Source organism: Lissotriton vulgaris, chromosome 6, assembly GCF_964263255.1.
Source record: "Lissotriton vulgaris chromosome 6, aLisVul1.2, whole genome shotgun sequence".
In the NCBI taxonomy this organism is placed as follows: domain Eukaryota; kingdom Metazoa; phylum Chordata; class Amphibia; order Caudata; family Salamandridae; genus Lissotriton; species Lissotriton vulgaris.
Genome location: NC_141694.1, coordinates 1,694,113,220 through 1,694,133,555, shown reverse-complemented (window position 1 = coordinate 1,694,133,555; position 20,336 = coordinate 1,694,113,220). Strand labels below are relative to the sequence as shown.

The 20,336-nt window shown below is 41.2% G+C and overlaps 1 protein-coding gene across 1 annotated transcript in view; it reads left to right on the top strand.

Moving 5' to 3' along the window:
- Positions 1–20,336, top strand: part of USH2A (usherin) — a 2,319,650-nt gene that overhangs the window by 1,209,798 nt on the left and 1,089,516 nt on the right. The window contains exons 29-30 of the mRNA XM_086925936.1: positions 4,348–4,676; positions 17,005–17,127. Coding sequence (XP_086782062.1) covers positions 4,348–4,676; positions 17,005–17,127 — 452 coding nt within the window. The remainder of the gene's footprint in view (positions 1–4,347; positions 4,677–17,004; positions 17,128–20,336) is intronic.

The following is a 20,336-nucleotide window of genomic DNA, read 5'->3' as shown; positions in this document are numbered from 1 at the left end:
TATGCACATCTACTTCAAAAGAATGGTGTATCAGCGACAGGGCTGGTACACCATATATTTTCCTTTCCAATACTTTTTATTTTCCATTCATTATCTTGTTTTTTAAATCCTTGTGTGTTTAAAATAGGTATTCAGGTTGCTGCAATTCAAACCCAATATCCCCTTTCTTTGTGCAAATAAAAATCATATTTTCCATTAGGTACATAACAACAAAAAGGGTCTCTACCCCTGCATTATGTACATGTGCCTGCTAGGAAATACTGCTACTGTTCAAATAAAATTATACGCAATGGTTATTTTCTTAATTTTAAAATGTTTATTGCAATCATATGGCTGCCACAATTGGATGGTGTCTCTTTTCTTCTGTTTATTTTTGTAGCACATGCAATTGCATTTGCGTGTAATTTGTTTTAAAAAATTGACCATTGCACCAACACACCGAAGCCAAAACTATTAGATTTTTCCATTTTCTTGTCTTTTTAAAATCATATACTTATTGTTTTTAGTCTAAATCACCATTTGTGCTAGGTGTTTGTGTTGTTAAAACTGTTAATGAAACAGCAAGAAATATAATTTTTTAAGGAAACATGATTTTTAAATCTATAAAATGTGAAATGTTTCCATTTAGAAATAGTGCCTGAGTTTAACATGTGCTTAAACAGTATCGGACATGTGAAGTAAACATCATTGCAGTGTTATAATATTTCGAATGACATATGCATGAAACATATGAGGACGGTGTACTAAATTGAAAATGGGTTTGGACATTAACAGTGAACAACAGCACAGATCGTCAATGACAGATATCAGAAACATCAACTGCCCAATGATAGAGAGAGCTGCGAGAAACAACAAATGCCTACAGGGCCAGTGAAAGTTATTTTGTTGTAGACAACATGTGTCTTTTTGGGCAATTTGTGTAACAGATTATACACCCAGGCCTTACTGTCCTAGACAAAGGGTGATTTGGACTCACTTACAGAAAAGTTAAATATTGAAAGCAAGGTTCAGTACCTGCATCACAAAGGCATACTATTTAATCATGTGTTTATCTTTGGTGAGGCTTGATAAGGGGTGTGAGACAGCCATAAGCCAGCAGAGAACAGTCAGTGTAGTGTTTAATGCAATGTCTGAGGGCCTTCGTTTAATGGAATTAATGGCTCATTTCAGGGTGATAATTGCTTTGTGTTTCCATTTGACTTTTAAATGCACGCTCTCAGTCTCTTTGTATGTGGCAGGAAGGCAACATGTGTGCGAGCACACCAGTTCACACATAAGAGAGAACATAGCTCGCAACCCTCCGCAAACCAGGATTTAAGGTACTTTGTTCAGTGGGCCTAACTGTGTCCCTGTGGCCTGCCTGCACACCATCACAGTTGGCCTGAAATTGTGACTTTGTCCCGGTCTGGCGTGACCAGATCTCGACAGTTGGAACTTTGTGTTTTTTGGTACTATTATTACTAAAATCATTAAGCCTTCATATATCCTTTTCTACTGATTGGATGTTTGTCATGTGGGTCTTGTTTTATGTATTAACATTTACTCTAGTTTTCTGAATCTGTTGTGAGATACTTTTGTGGTGCGTTTTTCACGGTGTTGCCATTTGAACTGTTGTAAAAATGCTTTACTCATTGCCTCTGAGTTAAGCCTGACTGCTCTGTGCCAAGCCACCCAAGGGTTGAGCACAGGTTAATTTTAGGGTTCGCTTGTGACTGCACCCTGAGAAGAATTGTGGTTGCTGCTTGAGAAGGGTTTCACCCCCTTCAACCAGAAAACTCAATTTCCCACAGTTAGTCTTAACTAACGTGTTTCTGGGAAAGTTTGGGGGGATGAAATTTCTTGAAGGCAAAGAATAGAGACATCATTATTTTGAGTAGTGTTACAAAAACATCATTAGTATTGTTCTAAACTCTGCTTGACCCTTTCTGTTTGCCTGTTACCCTGCGGGTGAAATACAGAAGAGAGACTTCGGTTGATGTTTAATGATGAACAAAGGACCTTCCAGAAATGAGAGACGTATTGAGAATGTCTATCAGAAATAATCACACTAAGTAATCTATGCAATCGAAAGATGTTAGAAATAAATATCTTGAATATTTATAGAGCAGATGGAATAGTTTGGAAGGAGTTGTGCCATCTTTGAAAATATATCTCCTGTGATCATTATTATTTGGTACCCATTACAAAGAGGTACGTTCTAATAACACCTATTTAGATAGTATACCAAGGACTGGATGAGGTCGAAGAAATCCAAAATGTTTGCTATGAATGACTTTATTTTATGCAAAAACAGGACAGGATCAAACATTTTCCTTCATGTCTTGATGAACTGTTGGCCACCAAAAAAAATTTAACTGGCTTGTTAGCTATTCGTACATTGCATAATTTGGTGGAACTGGACATTTAAATGGTCTTTTCTTATTTTCAAAGGTTCATTAGTTCCTTTTAAGAGATGCCTCTATTCAACACACGTTAAGTAAGAACAGGGTTAACCCAAAAAGTCGCTGGGACCTGGGTAGCTAACGTTAAGAGTAAGGGGTCCCAGAGAACAAGAGTATGTAATTACATAAATTATTAGAATAAAGCTAATCAACAAGGAAACAATACCTCTATAATGTTTTAATCACATTATAGGAAAAGAGCATTATTGTACATTCAAAAAGCATACACAATTGTAGTGGTATAGGTGCCCCTGGGGGTGGAGGGGAAGTGATATAGTGAAGGTAGGGTGGGGGGAGGTTTAGTGACAATAAAAGCGCGATATTGGTCAGATAGTAGCAATAAAAATTCAAATATTCAGTAGTAGACAAAATAAATGGTTACTCAATGTCACAATTTCAAAAAACACATGCCCCAATGTCCAATTTATGCAAGAATAGTGGCTGTCCATTCCACGTGACCCCGGTTACTATAACGACCAGAGTATCAGGAAGTTTCCCGACCGCGAGGAACCTGAGTCAGACGCCGAGCTTTGAGCCGACCGGTAAACCTACTAACCCACCGGTGCTTGTATATAACTATCCATCCTCCCGCGCTAACTGAATACATTGACGCTTCATTGTGTTCTCCTTGTCCCACAGAAACCGCGCTTGATTTATTCAGCAATCCTGCTTCAATTACACTATACACCAGCGGACTTTCAAGCCATTCGGTAAGCTCCGCCCTGGTTTTAATCCTTAATCGAGTCTTGGCTATACCGGGTCCAATCCTAAGTGGTGTTTTTCCTTTTGGATAGATTGTTCGAGTGGTTCTTCGTCCAGCACTAGGACCTAACAGGGGATCCGGCCTTTACCTTGTTAGTAAGTCCCCTGGCATTTTTCCTTTATTAATTTGGTTGATCTTATCAGATAATTATATTTCTAATGAGTGCAATTATGATTTCTCTCAAGGTTTTGAACTAATGTCATGGACCTTTCTCTGGAATAACTCCATCCCCAATCGGATGTACTCAGGTACGTCTATTTACCCTACCCACCTAGACCAGACGGAATACTTATCCAGTATATAATTAATTAAATAATCCTTTTAATACTAGGTTGGCTGCCCCTACTATACCGCCCGTCCTGAAGAAGACCCATGTGCAAGGAATCCGATCAATCCTGCTTTCCCAGGGTCGAAACGTCGACATCCATCCCTACCCTCCAACAGCCCCACTCAACCCACTATTCTTGCATAAATTGGACATTGGGGCATGTGTTTTTTGAAATTGTGACATTGAGTAACCGTTTATTTTGTCTACTACTGAATATTTGAATTTTTATTACTACTATCTGATCAATATCGCGCTTTTATTGTCACTAAACCTCCCCCCCACCCTACCTTCACTATATCACTTCCCCTCCACCCCCAGGGGCACCTATACCACTACAATTGTGTATGCTTTTTGAATGTACAATGATGCTCTTTTCCTATAATGTGATTAAAACATTATAGAGGTATTGTTTCCTTGTTGATTAGCTTTATTCTAATAATTTATGTAATTACATACTCTTGTTCTCTGGGACCCCTTACTCTATTCAACACAAGCCTTTCTCATAAGTAAGAATTATTTTTTTAGATCATGTGATAGATCGAATACATGATGTTCTAGATTGCTATCGGACTGAATCATTAATAAAATTCCTCCAGTTGCACTTTTCGGAGCATCAGTCTTAATGACAAAAAAGTTAAATGAAGTTGCCTAGCAAATACTGTGTATGCATTCATTACTGCACCTTTGATGTAAAAGCATGGAGTCTGCTAGCTTTCCTCTATTATCCATAGGCATTACTTTCTGGAGTGTCTGTGATCTAAGCGTACTGTTTGTTATCTTGTGTGAATCTGACTTTGAATGTGATTTCCTTTCAGGTCAGCTGGGAGAGTCCTCTGATACCGAACGGAGAGATCCTGAGCTATGAGATCCGCTTGCCTGATCCTATAATTACAGTCAACAACAGTTCTCCATTGAGCCATATATTGACAGATGTAATACCATACACAAACTACTCCATTACCATTGTGGCATGTTCTAGCGGAGGCGGCTACCTTGGAGGATGTACAGAAAGTTTAGCTACACTTGTAACTACTGACCCAACAGTTCCCCAGGATATTAGTGTATTGTCTGCCACTCCAATCAGTGAGTCATTCATCGCGGTTTCCTGGCAACCACCTTCAAGGCCTAACGGACCAAATTTGAGGTAATGCAGAGTAGGTTCTGCTTACAATAATTTTTAGTTGTGTTTGGAAGTTTAGCAAGCAAAATTCAATGTAATGCTTCTTTTAAAATAAAAAAGATGTAATTATGTCAGAAAAAGTTTAGTTTTCTCATATCACATATTGTTACCTCCAACCTGTGACAGGGAGCAGTATTGCAGAAATGTTTCCTTCTGTTCCATTTTCGTTGCATAAAGTTTGCGCAGTGCAGTGGATATCATGAAGCATCGGCTAGCCTCTTCCGCTGTTTGATTCATTTGCCATACATGTCTTGTTTCAGGTTTTGATATGTTGTCTGATATAACTGCAGTGGTAACTTTCATGGGATCTATGTCTCTCTCATGCCTATTAAGACCCTTTATTGCCTTTGCTTTTTTGCACATATTACTCTCATTCTGGATAAGATGAAATATTTTCCTCAGGCGAATGCCAAAAAGTATGAAAAAAACATGTGGAAACGTTTTCATGAGGATACATTTATCGAGTTTTGTATAGTTCGAACTTGAGCCGAAGACAGAGTTAGCACAGTATCAATTACATGAGGTACATATGGAGTACATAAAAAAATATGAAGCACGCGGTGACAATATATAAAAGAGGAATACAATAGACAGTAGAGTATGTAGACAATAAAGTTCAGAGGTAGTTATGGTGACACAGCAGCAGCTACATGAGGTGCATATGGAGTAATAGATTGATAATATATAAGAGAAGAATACAATAGACAAAAGGTTATCTGGCCTATATAGTTCAGCAGTAGTTATGGTAGGATGTTTCAGTAGAAGGGGCAAGGAGGCACAGCTTTTACCAAAGTAGAGGTGTTCCTGATCATTGGGCGGTGTGAGGCAGGAGCGTCACACAAGAAAGTTGATTTGAGCCCTTGCATGCGCCGCAAATTTCCGCGCTGTGAGGGCAATTTAAATAGTGGGCGGGATTCGGACGACCCCCGACCGTCCTCCGCACACACCCACCATGACGCATGACATCTGGGGGCCGTCATGAGCATGCAAGGGGTTAAAGGGGAGGTTTTAGGTATTTGTTGAGAGGAAGTAAATCCTGTGGCAGCGAATTCCAAATTCTCAGAGCATTTGTGGAGAAAGAGTAGATGCATGTTTTGTCTTTCCTAAATTTGCGCTGAATAAGGAGTAGAGTGTTAGAGCTTCAAAGAGGTCTCTTTTGGCCAGCTTTTGATAGTTAGTTAGCAAGGTAGAATGTTTAGTGTGGAGAGTTTTGTGAGATATGCAGGCAGTGTTGAATATGCATCCTTCCTCGATTGGTAGCCAGTTGAGTCTCTTGAGTGTGGGGTGATGTGGTCAGAGCGACTCTCTACAGATAGAAGTCTCGCCGCATCGTTAAGTGTGGCATTTATTGGGATAAGGTGTGATTTAGGGGAACCCATGATCATTGCGTTTCCGTAGTCCAGCTTGGAGAGGACTGAGGATTGCACCACGGTCTCTAAGTCTTCGAGCAGGTTAAAAGGTTTGATTTTTCTAAGGTGCTTCAACGTGTAGAAGGGTCTTTTTGCTGAGGCATTAATATGATGTTTCATGTTCAGGTTTTTGTCAAGTGTAATCCCTAGAGATTTAACAGAGTTGGAGATAGATAGTTTGCAGTTTAATTCAGTGAGGGTGTCAGGCCAGCTGTGCACAAGATAGGACTTTTCCTTTGGTTGGATGAAGAGGAGTTCTGTTTTGTTGGTATTGAGCTTAAGGTGGTTGCTGGTCAGCCAAGATTGCACTATGGAGAGAGTATTGTTTAAGAGCTGTATGACATTAGCTGACCAGATTTTAATTTATAGTTGAGTGTCATTTGTATAAAGATGGTAGACAGTTCTGGTTCATTTCAAGATCATTGCAAGGGGTTAAAATTGGAGTTTGAACAAGGCAGGAGATAGGACTGACCCTTGGGAAACACCTTTTGAGACTGGCTTTGCTGTTGAAATGGAGTTGTTTAGTTTATTTAGCTGAGAGCGTTGGTTCAGAAAGGAAGCAAAAATTGGGTGCATGACACATAAAGCATTGCACCACAATTACAAGGAATTTAGCCGATAACTGGAATTGTCAGGCAGTGCCAGAACGTTGAGAAGCACCAGCACCTTTCTATTGAAACCTCAACAATTTTGGAAAAAGAAAACCTACATCCGTGCTTTCTCCTGACTCGCATCTAGGACCTGGAACACCTTTCCCCAGGAAATCAGAAGGAACCTTTCAAGCACTTCCTCCAAAACTTGATCCTGGTTCCAATGCTTGATTTAGCTCGGTACTAATCAGATGCAGTTCACCAACCAGAATCTGCACTTGACTCTACATGCGGATGGCTAACACACTCTTGAGGACCTTCCGGATCTACAACAAGATTTGACAACGTTTCCTGTTAACTATTCACATACATGTTTCTAGTTTATCCAGCTTTTTAGTTGATGTAATATTTGTAATGCACTCTGTTACCCTTCCAGAGTCTTGTTTGTGCTATAAAATTTTTTTATAAATAAATTGTACTATACCATTGATGCCTGCACGCTGTGAGAATGTGTTTAGGAGAATGTCATTGTTGACAGTATCAGAGGCAGCAGCTGATAAGTTCAGGAGGACTAGGAGGCAGGCCTGGCCATCATCCAGAGATCTGTATAAGTCGTCTGTGATGTTCTGTATTGCAGTCTCAGTGCTGCAGCCTTTCCTGAACCAAGATTGGAAGATGTTGTGCATTTTGTTTTTCCATGTGACTGTTGAGTTGTGAAAGCACTTATTTTTCAAAGGTTTTGGCAAGGAAAGGGGTGTTGGTTATAGGTCTCTAGATGCTAAATTCATTCTGGTCGGTGTCTGGTTTTTTGATGAGGGGATTGACGAGGCCAAGTTTGAGTGAGGGTGGCATGGAGTCACTGGATAAGGAGTAGTTAATGTTTTTATTCCATGCAGGAGAGATGATGTGTTTGGGATTTTTGACAAGCACGGAAGGAAGGGGGTCAGAGAAGTATGAAGTTGGCTTCATGCAAGCACTATTTTGAGGACTTCTAACGGGATAATGTTGAATTCCTTCCGGACTGGCTCATTTTTCAATTGCAAACAATTCCAGGTTTTTTCAGCCAATCTAAGTTGTCATCTCTGTTTGTTAAGCTCTTTGTTAAATCAAGATCTGGAAGGGATACTTCTTGGTTTTTCAAGTTTCCGAGGGGCGATTGTGTGAAGAAGTTCTGTAACTTTTCTATTGTAGTGGGGAGTGAGGTCCTCAACGAGGTGAGGTCAGGTGGAGATAGAATTTGAGAACTGCCTCGAATTCTGCCTGGGGGATTCAGGGTGCGCTCCTCACCCAGTGCTTGGGATTGATAATTTCAGGGTGGACCATAAATTGGCTAACATTGAGATTGAAAAGAATTAGGTGGTGGTCAGACCAGTCTGAGGGCAGGATGGAGTTGAGGGAAATGGAGTTATGTTTAGAAATGATTGGATTGAGGGTAGAGCCTTTATTTTGATTTTGCTTGTTAAGGTTTTGAGTGAGATCATTCGCTTCAAGGAGGGGGGAAAGGGCTTGTACTATTAGATCTTCTACATTTTTCAGGTGTAGGTTTAGCTCACCTAGTATGATGTCTGCACTGCCCTTTAGGGAGTTTTGCTTTATTAGGTCTGTTAAGTCTTAAGGAACTGTGATTTCTCACCCGGTGGGTCATAGATGACATGAAACTTGATGGGGTTGGGGTCTTTGAAGTCGAGGTGGACTCCTAAGTATTCGAAGGTGGGGTATTTTGTTGTGTGGAAGAGGGTTAGGCAAAGATCATTTTTGTGTATGACAGCTAGTCCACCACCAGTGCGTTCCTTGCTGTCCATAGTTATATGAGGAGAAGGGGGTTAGTGGCAAATCTTTATGTCCTTACATAGTTAGGAGACTTTGTCCAGTATAGTGTTGATTTTGAGTACTAAACAGGCTATTATGGGGAGTGGTTGAGAGGCAGCAGTGGTTGGAGAGCTGAGACAGTTTGTGTGTGGTCGATGATCTGGCTGGGCATGGGGAGTGGGCCAAGAAGGGGGAGAGGCAATTCCTGTGGGAAACCAAAGCTTCAGGGCAAATAGGGATGGGGAAGGCTGTATTGGGGGTAAATGAGGAGACCATGTGAGGGGATTGGGAGTTGAAGGTTTAACTAGGAGAGAAGGGGGTACGTGGTGTTTTCTCTGGGGGTGAGCAGTGGTGATAGGAGCAGACTGCATGGAGGCACGGAGAGCAGAAAATTGCCGTTGAAAATGTATAGGTTCAGTTCAGAGGCTTGGATTATGATATTAGGATGTTCCAGTTTCTGGAAATGGTTGTGGAAGGTTGTCCGCTAAAACTCCATAAGTACATAAGGGACAATAGTTGCATTAGTTACACATAGATGTTGTTGGAACTTCTCTCTTCATTTAGCAGGTTTCTTGGTGCAGAAGATGAAGTCCGTTTTAAGGCCTCCCTTAGTTGGACTATAAAGGATGTCTGCTATTGTATTCTCTGGGTATTCTTTGAGTAGTCTGTGTTTGTAGTTTTCTGTGGCATGTTTAGAGAGGGTTTGTGGAAGGTTTATGCAATATGATTTGGGGGCCTGGCTATCCAGGACAGAATTGTGGCGGGACGCCATAGTCGAGCTTGATGTGAGAGTTTGGAGGATGCCATAATTTAGGAGGGGGAGCCGGGTACAACTCGTCATAGGAGAAAGCTAACTACAGGGAAATCTACCATGGTAACTTACAGGAATCTGCCCATCCAAGAAGCCCCCGGGTGCAGCAGCAGGGGATGGCCGCAATGGACTATTTTAGAGCTGAATATAGTAGACAAGATGTTTCCTCCAGGGTAGAATCCGAGCTCTGATATTGCCTCCTGGACTCTATGCAGAGTTTTCATGAACAGGATCCATTGACCGAGATGTGATCTCAAGGGCTAGATACATTGCTCAGGGGGTTGGTCTGGGGATAAACATAGTGGGTCTAGGAGAGGCATTCAGAGACGTGCATAGTGATTCAAGAGGCTGCTTCTAGAACCTGGAACAGTGCTCCTATGTGTTCATTCCAGATCTGGATAATATACACCGTATCAATAGGTGGTTCCAAGATATATGTCCTATATGGCTCAGATTTTGTCAATCAGAACCATTTATCACTCGTGTCCTGGGCTTAACCTTACTATTGGACCCAAAACTGATCATCAAGTACACTCTTTTAGTCCTTCATTCACAGGTTAGCAAAGTCAAGTAGTCCAAGGAGTGCTCTGGAGGGGGGTGTAGGTTTAGCGACTCAGAACTCAATATAATATACAACCAAAAAAAATGACTGTCCAGCCAGTAATTTAGTTTAGGAAACAGAAAATTACTTTATTACTTGACACAACACAATAGTTTTAATAATAGTCAAAGGGCACACCAACTGGTAAACTGTTTGCAATTAGTAACCACAGAAATTCCAGGGGACAATCCAGCCCGCTTCTGAAGGGCAGATCTTTTTGTGGTAAGGCACATTGGCCCTTTACCGTTGTGGTAGTTTTAAGTGAGTTGTCTGTGGACAGCTCCTGTAACTCAGAACACATAATGTCCAAAAGGTTGCCTTTTAATCCTCAAACATTGTAGGTTCTCCTTCCCATTCCCAGAATCACAATAGCATAGTCCTTTTCTGTTCTTTTAGCGTTGTTTGGGCAGTTTTTACGTGCTGTTCTATTTCTGTGGACTTGCCACTTAATATTGTATTAGTCATGCATGACTCATTGAGTGAAACTTGTTAAACTTGGAATCCTTGGTGTTGTTTTCAACCTAACTTTTTGTTTCAACCACCCTGTTTGCTGACCTTGTTTTGGCTGGCTTCAGAACTCTGTGGAATGTATCACTGCTGGCCAGTGATAAAGTACTCGCTCCTCATAACGTTGTAAAATTGGCTTATTCCCAATTGCCACACTTAATTTACTTGCAAGTCCTTAGTAAAATGGTGCTATCTATGCCCAGGGCTTGTAAATTAAATGGCCAACGAGAATCGGCCCAAAAATAAAATGGGCAAGGAGCCTACAATACCATCAAAAACACCAGAAGAAATAATACCAGTCCTAGACACCCTGGTAACAACCAAACAGCTAAAAGGTATAATAAAACGTCTAAAAACAGAGGGTGCAGCAGGTCCTAACGGGCTCCCAAATGCGCTTTTTAAATACTCCCCGGAGTTCTGGGCAGAATATTTAGCACCACTCTTTAATTGGATCTATAGCCAGAACAAAATGCCCAAGTCCTGGAAAGGGAATATAATACACCCCATTTTCAAGCAGGGCGATCACAACGACCCAGGGAACTACAGGCTAATATCGCTGATCGACGTGGAAGCGAAACTATATGGATCATGCTTGCTGCAGCATCTCCAAGATTGGATGGAGGACACAAATATAATACCCATGTTTCAAACGGGTTTCAGGCCAAGAACGGGCACTTTAACAAATTTGACAACTTTGGCCCTTCTAAAGGAAAAAGCAGAAGCAAAGAAGACCAGACTGTTTGCTTGTTTTATAGACCTGCGATCCGCCTTCAATAGGGTGAATCGGAACAGACTATGGAAAAAATTAAGATCATGGGGGTTACCGAAGAACCTGTTGGAGGCTATAATAAGCCTGTACAGTGACACCTGGGCTAGAGTCAAACTGGGAGACAGTAGCAGCATTACTGCCGAAATACGCACACAACAGGGCCTAAAACAAGGCTGTGTACTGGCCCCAAGCTTATTTAATCTCTACATGGCGGACATCACCAAACACATACAGGTGGGGGAAGGTCACCCACGGAACTTGGCAAACACCCCAATTCCCTTTCTGCAATATGCCGACGACATAGTTGTGTTGAGTCAAACCCCAATGGGGCTGCAAAGAATGATAAACAACCTTGTAATTTATTTGGAGCACGAAAGCTTGGAATTAAATAAAGAAAAGACCAAAGTAGTCCGCTTAGTAGATCCGAAGAAACCAACATTCAAATGGTACACAAACAGTACCCAAATAAAGGAGGAAGTATCCTATAAATATCTAGGATTAAAATTGGGGCGAGACCGACCAACAAAGAACATAAAATAGACCTAAAGGCGAAAACACACTCCCTGATCTATGCAAATCGGTTATTGCGGAAAAAATTGAGCTGTCCAAATTACACACACTGGCTAAACGTGATGAAATCACAGACCTTACCCACCTTGTCAAACGCATTGGCCACCTGGTGTGGCAAAGAAGCGAGACTGCTAAATAACCTACAAACAAAGGTATATAAAGCGGCTCTAAATCTTCCAAAATCAGCCTCACCAGCACAGGTACGCCTAGAATTTGGCCTGCTAAATCAGAAATTACGTAGTATGGATATTTTTGCGAAACTTTGCCACAGATTACGTTTGTCAGAGGAAGGCTCACTGGACAGCCTGTGTTGGAAGGAAATCGAAAACCAGCAGAAACAGTCTACACTAGACAGCTGGGGAGACTTCTTGTTGCAATCCTTGAGGGGTTTAAAAATCCAATCAACATGGGATTCAATCCCGGACAGAACCAGCTTTGATAAGACAACAAACAACGCTGTCAAATGGGAATCCTTTCTTGAAGACAAATCGATAATTTCGAAGCGACGACACGGGTGGTCAGTGATAAACTCATATTCTGGGACAAAGCCACAGCCTTATTTAGAAAGTCATTTTAATGAGAATCTAAAACAGAGATATATAGAATACCGGCTTGGTTTACAGCCTTTTAAGGACTTGCTACCATCCTGGAAGGGCAGTTATACAGACCCTCATTGTCGCCTATGTGGGTACCAAAATGAAACATTACCCCACCTGCTATGTGTTTGCCCGGCTCTTATGGACTTAAGGAGACGACTTTTAAAAAACATTTTTAATAAATTGAACATTCGTACATGTAGGCAAGCTGTAATTCGATGGTTGGAGGGATCGTCTCCCGTGTTGGCTTGTAGGGGGGTCAAATACATGAGAAAAGTAGAATCGCTCCTACGACAAGCGGAACATGGGGAGACAAGAGATGTTTTTTTAACATGTACAAAATAAGCACATTTTTAACTAAATTCAACGATTATCTAATGCACTGTAATTTTGTAATAATTTTTAATAATTGGAAACAATAAAATTTTGACTTGACTTTAATTTAAATGCTACTAGTAGGCCTGCAGCTCTGATTGTGCCACCCACCTAGCACTTTAAACATGTTTCAATCCTGCCATTGCAACCTGCGTGTGCAGTTTTAAACTGCCATTTCAGCCTTTTGCCAGGCCCAAACCTTCCTTTTTAATACATATAAGTCATCCCTAGTTTAGTCCCTGGACAGCCCCAGAGAGCAGGGTGCAGTGTATTCAAAAAGTAGTACATGTACTTGTAGGCTTTACATTTCCTGGTAGTAAAAAACTCATACATTCATTTTTCACTATTGCAAGGCCTACCTCTCAAACAGGATACCATTGGAGTTACCAGATTACATTTAATAAGCTGTAATTCCACAGTTGGGAACAGGTACCCAGTTCATGTTTGGTGTCTTTGTTATTGTGATGACAAATCCTAATTTATGGTGAAGTTGCATTTTATATTAACATTTTGAAAATGCCACTTTTAGAAACTTGGTATTTTCCTGTTTTAGCCATTTGGTGCCTGCAGCCTGTCTCTGGGTCACATGACAGGGTGTAGTTGACAGGTGGGCTTTGTGTATACCTCCTACACAGCCACACACAATAGGGTGATTAGGTACGCCTGGATGCTCCATTACTAGCAGGATGGGAGGGAGGAGCTGGGTTCAGCCCCACTTGCACTTGAATAGGCTGTGTCCTGCCTCCACATAAAGGACTGCATACCCCCTGTAGTTAGTCTGGAGCCAGGGCCCGGAAGGCAGGGTCCCTGTGCACTTCACAGGCATGCGTCTATGACAGAGGTCTTCAAACATGTTTATGCAGAGACCCCCCAGTCATAATTTAGTATGTGTAGGGGCCCCCTCCTGACTAACATTTCCGGAACCTTAAACTTCTCATCAGTGATAACCATCAACAGCCATAAACATCCCTAATAAATCATTTTTATGGTGGGGAAATAATATTAAACAGTGTTTAGCAAAGTTTGTCAATGACTGTGGTTTGGTGTCAGAGTTTTACCACACAGTTCAAAAATAAGGTCATTAACACCTTGGATGCTTGAGATATCCCTCTGCTGTGCTGGGCTATAATGTTAATGGGTGTGGTCATGACGAGCTCAGCTCGTCGTGAGCACCCTAGAGGTATACCTCATGACGAGCTGAGCTCGTCATGAGCATCGAAGGGGTTAAAAAGAATTACCCACAAATTTATAACGGTACTTTATTTTTCACAAACAAAACATAATTTGACAAAACTTTTTATTTGAATGATAACACTTTTTGAAATAATATGAGGGGTGTGCCTGTTTTTCTCCAGCGAGACGGTTAATTTCCGATTCCACCTCATTTGTACCAGTTGAACACTGTAATATAGCAATAAGCAACATAAATGGGACCATTCCAGCTTTGCAAAGGGCCTTCTACTGTGGGACAGCAAGTGTTGCTGCTTTTTAGTAATTTTTGAACTGGTTGAGCTATAAACAAAAATATTTTTTATTAAAATCAGCAGATTATGCAGCAGATGATTGATTATGTAGCAAATGTGGCAAATCTATAATTATGCGCACATAGCCATGCCACACAATCGCATAATATCAGTGGCCCTCGGAATAATTTGCTAAACATCATTCCTCATAATTAAAACCTACCATTTACATTAATGATGAACTGTAATGTCTAAGTGGGATGCTTTCTTCAATTCCAAGGGAGGAAGTGGTCTCTTAATCATATTTCACACAGTTTTCTAGAAAAGATTTTTATTTTCATGATAACAGACGCTTCTATTTTAGGAAAGCTGACTCCTGGTTATATTAGTCTGCTTCTGTTATTGACTTCAGTCATGGTTGGGGGAGCTAGAGGGCTTTGAGAATCTAAGCGTGGGGGCGGGGTCAAAGGTGTGAATAAAACAAAATATTTTGCACATTTATTAGGGTTTTCACCGTCAGGCAGCTTCATATAAAGTAATGGGGCAGCTTAAATGAAAACTAAATAAATAATTAACCTTTGTGTTCAGTAGTAAACACATTTACCACCTTGGGAAATGACTGACTCCTGACTCTTGCTTTGGTTTTGTGGAAAATGTTAAGTTATTTGGAAGCATGCAGAGCTCACAAGAAACAAGAACCTTCAGTCCAACAGCACATACTGGTTGTTTACAATTGTACTAACACTTGACATTAGGCCATTCCCATGCCTAATATTGCCTTCCCCAACAGTCTAGCCTCCCTAATTTCTTAACATCAAAACCCCCAGAATTGTATAAATAAAACACTCCTATTCTTCCAACACATTTCACCACAATTTCCTTTCCAGCCTGCCCATCCTAGCATAGGCCTTTTCTGTTTCTTGCTTATTACTCGCCTTTCTCACCTCCTCAGGGATAGTAAGCGCTATGTGAAAACAATTACAATTAAAAACACAAACTTCACAGCTAAGTGTTAACTCTTTGCACTACCACTCCAGAAGAACACATCATTGTCATCACAAAGCTTCCAGTGACTCAATAAATTAAAGCCAGTAGTAGCCCCAAGCATTCTTTACATTTGCAGATTAACTTGTAGTGCACCTTTGCATTTCTTTCAGGCAAGTAGGCACCCTGGCAGAAACCTTGTTTAGCTGTCTGACAGGCTTCAGTTTCACAGCACAGGACACTCCCTGAATGTCACTCCATCTAAAGCATTTTAACCATTCAGAAATGGTTGTCTTTTTCTAGATTACAGTCAGAAGTGAGGCTGATGAATGCGCGCATTCCTTCTCATGACCTGGGAGTTCTGCCCAACAGATTAAGGATTCTGCTGTGGAAACGTCTCCCTACTTCCAAGGCACAACTGGGTTATAAATAAATAAAATAAATACCCAGTTAGACACCATCTCTTCAGTACCCTCTTCAGTACCCTTCTGGACCTGTGGATACCAGGAAGAAGGACTGCTGTGCTGTCGAAAGGACTGATACTCTGCTGGACTGCTGTCCTAAAAGAATGCTGCCCTTCTGTGCTTACCTGCTGCCTGCTTGCCTGGGTGAGAAGCACTGAACATGCATCTCTTGACTCCCAGAAGCCAGAATAACTCCAAGGGCAAAATAATTAAAACAAATTTCGTAGTGCGCCCTGCATCGCATGTTGCGATGCAGGGCTCGCAACGAAATTTGTTTATTTAATATAATTGTTTACTTACCTGCAATCATCCATATTCCGGTGTTTACGACACCCCACCCTGCCCCTCCCCCGCCCCGCCTGCCTGCCCCGCAGTACTCCCCCCACGGGCCGCGGCTGGTCTCTAGCCTTCTAGTGCTCTGGAAGCTTGGCCACAGATGCTGGGATGGTTGCTGCCAGAGGAAGAGGTGCTCAGGGGTTTTTCCTGTACTCTTAATAAACCTTCTTCCAAAAGTATATGTGTGTGAATCTCTTTAAAACTTTTCTTGCAAAAACTAATAGAAAATACACAAAGGTCAGCATATTTCACACAAGGTCATTTCTTGCTTTAAAATCAGGAATTTCACAAGTATTTTGCACTCAATCGTTGACTCACTCGAAAGAAAAAAGAAAGCCAGCTTTGCACTGCCGTAGGGCCACTGCTGCACCGTTTCAGAGTACCCTTGAGAAAAGAGTGACCAAGTTATACACTCTGAAGGGTGTGTCAGCGTGGAGAAAGCAGATAATTGTGAACCACAGGAAGGGCAGGCCAGTAATCTGTAGCTCCACAAGAGTAGTAATGCAAACTTGCCACACACCTGTTAAGGATTTATACAATTCAAACAGGCCATTTCAGATTGGTTAAATACATGGGGTGCAAAGTGATCAAGAGTAGCTTCAAGCAGTTGAAAAAGGGGTTGTAATCCTACCCCAAAATGGCAGACCTTGTACATTACATTTGGTATGCACTGAATTTACCTCCATAAAAGCCGGAAAGAGTTAGAAAACAAGAATAAAATATCTCCATCAATCTGAAATAAACCTGCTCAAAGTATAATTTTACCTCTTTCATGTATGTAGATTTGACTCCTTTAAACATGAATGCAAGCTATGACTCTTTTAAGTAAAACAGTTGCAACACCTTAAACAATCTTGTTTTCATTTACAAAAAAGCGAGCATCCCTCAGGCCTGGAAGCATGTTTCACTTTAGCCGCAGCTGAAAAAACAAAACGCCGTTTAAAATACGGTTTTGTTTAATACCATTAGTTGAGATAATCCCAGTGTTCTGCTTGTCTTTTGTGTTAGATATGAACTCCTGAGACGCGCAATCCGGCAACCACTTGCATCAAATCCCCCTGAAGATTTAAATCTGTGGCACAATATTTACTCAGGAACTCGGTGGTTGTATGAAGATAAGGGTCTTAGCAGGTAAGATTACAAAACCAATGTAAAAACAAATCCCAGCATTTTGTAGCATGCATGTTTTGTGGTCCAGGGTGTTTATTATTGAGCATTGCTCGGTGATGGTGCTCTTCTGTTCCTACATTTTCTGTCGGTATTGTTTGTTTTTAGATTCACAGAATGTGTGTTGTAAAAAATAAAGAGACACAAAGGGCCACATGTATGAAATAAGCATTTTGTGACTACTAAATAGTGATTTTTACTGAATCACTATTTCGTAATCGCAAATGCTATGTATGTAGGCATTGCCAAAGATTTTGCGATTCATTAATATTAACTAATAGTGATTCGGGAAATAGCGTATCGCCATTAGGTAATATTACTCCATTCATTCCTACACGCCAAAAGGGCCATAGGTGCAAATGGCTTTTCATTATCTAATTTACGTTCACCTAATTGGTAATCACAAATTAGCTACTGTAAACCAAGGGGTCTGAGGCCCCCCTGAAGCACCCCGAAAGAAGAAAGTGTGCACATGTAAAGCACACACATGCCCTAGGTGTATGTGTATGCTACCTGCCACTTTTCCTTTTTTGCATTTGCAATTTAGGTAATTGCCGAAAACTGCAATTACCTACATTGCAAATCCCAATGCTTCATACATTCTGAAAGGCCATTTTGCATTCGCAAAATGTAGGTTTTTTTTACATTTTCATTGGTATTCCCAAACGTCGTCATAACTTTAGAACTATGCAATGAGCAAGGTCTGCTGTTTTGTTTTTATGTATTGACGAGTAGGAATGTAGGACTTCAATTGATTAGCATAAATTTGGCATCATTCAGGCCTTTCATGAACAGAAATCTTCATTTCCAATATTTCTAACTTTACAAATAAGCCTGCAAATTTTGTGAATATTACTAAGTAAACTTGTGTGGAAATCTAGCTTAAATATTGCAGCCGGCGTTACTTAATGACAAATAGTTTCACGGCGAAAAGTGACAGTTACATTTGTTGTTTAGTGTCTCTTGATTAATCTCTCTTTCAGGGATCAGCATGCGGACTAACAAATTGTACAGATATTCCGCGGAAATTCAAATGTTGATAAAGTCATCAGCAGAGTTAACCTCTGCAAAGAGGCGCTCTTTTAAGCTGCAATGCAAAACTGGACATCAGAGTTCTTCAGGAAGAAATGCAGGGGCATATTATCAAGGGGGTTTACCTCCGCTTTTTTGGCTTTAAAAGCGAAGAAAGGGGAGATACAATTATCTCCCTATTACCTAGCTGTCGCTAACACCAGTTAGCGACAGCTAGTAGGAGATAGCGACCATCTTGGGCCCCGCTTTGCATGTCAGTGAAATTTATCACTAATGACATGCAAAGTGGGCGTGCCATCGCTATCTCCTATTACCAACTTTTGGAGATGTTCGCGCTAAGCATGATTATCTCCAAAAGCTAACACCTGCCCCAGAGCAGTTCTTAGCCATGTTATCCAATGGTCGGTGGATAACATGGCTAAGAGCATTAGCTCGGTAATGCATGAATATCGCTGACTTTTCAGCGATATTCATGCATTTCGGCCGATTTTTATCGCTTAGGAGATAAACCTTGATAATAGCAAGGTTCCTAAGCGATAAAAATCGCCGCAGCTCGGCGATAAAAATATTGCCGCTAAGCCAACATAGCGATAATTATCGCTAGTTGTTGGTAATATGCCCCAGAATTTGTTCTGGATAATCTATTTTGCTATGTGTTGAATTTTGTTTTGCTGTTTGTTTAATTTAGGCTGCTGGGACTGACTTCAAAGATAGCTCAAATGTAAAAGCCTTGGACGTTTATTCATTTGAACAGCCTTTGAGGTATTTTAGGGAAGTCTCCGTGATTCCTGCCCTACAGTCCCTACCTCACAGCACAGCCCGATTGTACAGAATGTCTGTAATTCATTTAGGTCCATGTTGCTCATCATGTTCGATTCTCAAACTGTATACTGTCCTTGCTTTTATCCAAAGTATTTCTGAAATGTTCACTTTCGATCAGCTTGCATCAACAAAACATAATCATCCCAATAGGGGATTGGTTTTTAAGGGCACATTGCATACCTGCATCCAGTATTGCATTACTAAAGATGTATTCCAAAGTGGCCAGCATTTAGATAAAAATAAGTTTATGGAAAGCTTTCTCAGAAGTGCATTGACACAGATCTTTAGAGGGGCTAATATTTCCCGATAAATTGAATAATAAAGAAAAGACCTACAGCTAATTGTCATTTTCATACCGTACTACATTGCCAAAATCAGCCAATGAAAATGGAAAGCACAGAATCACATGTGTAATCAATAATCGAGAGTGAGCCAGTCCCGAACCATTTTGCAGCTGTAGAGGAAACTTCTAGCATCATTGAGATAAAGTAACGTTATCTCTAAACTGATGTTTGGCTTAGAGAGAACCCCTGGGATAAGAGCCTTGGTCACTTGTGCTTAAGTTAGCAGAAGAGCCAGTCCACTGTATGCACAAGAGGGGTCTGTGCTTTCCTTTCTTGTGTACTTAACACTTTTGTTACATGCTGGTCCACTCCTTAATATCTTGTACATGGACGACAGGTAGTTAGGCAGCCGGAGAAGCCCTCATTTGCTTCCCCCTCCTTCCCCAATTAAAGAGGCAAAATGCTGTCACTCACACTACAAAGAGCCAGCCTCTGAAGTGGGATGGGCCACTGCCCCATGTAGTGTGCTGTTGTGGGTGGTAGCAAGATGTGAATGACGTTTAAACAGAGCAATGGATGAACAGGGAGGGGCCAAAGCAATTCTGGTGATATTGCAAAAAGTTTATGATTTGCAAAAATTCAATTCAATTCAATTCAATTAATTTATATAGCGCGCTACATACCCAGAGGGTCTCAAGGCGCTAGGAGAAGGGTGGGGGATTACTTGTCGAATATCCAGGTTTTAAGTTGCTTTCTGAATGCTAGGTGGTTCTGAGTGAGGGGAAGGTGAATGGGAAGTGAGTTCCAGGTTTTAGCCGCCAGGTAGGAGAAGGATCTTCCTCCCATGGTGGTTTTGTTGATACGAGGTACAGCAGCAAGGGCTTGGTTGGAGGAGCGTAGCTGGCGGGAGGGGGTGTAGAAGGAAAGTCGTGTGTTGAGGCATTCGGGTCCAAGTTCGTAAAGTGCTTTGTGTGCGTGGGTTAGGAGGCGGAATGTTATCCTCTTATTGACGGGGAGCCAGTGGAGGTTTTTCAG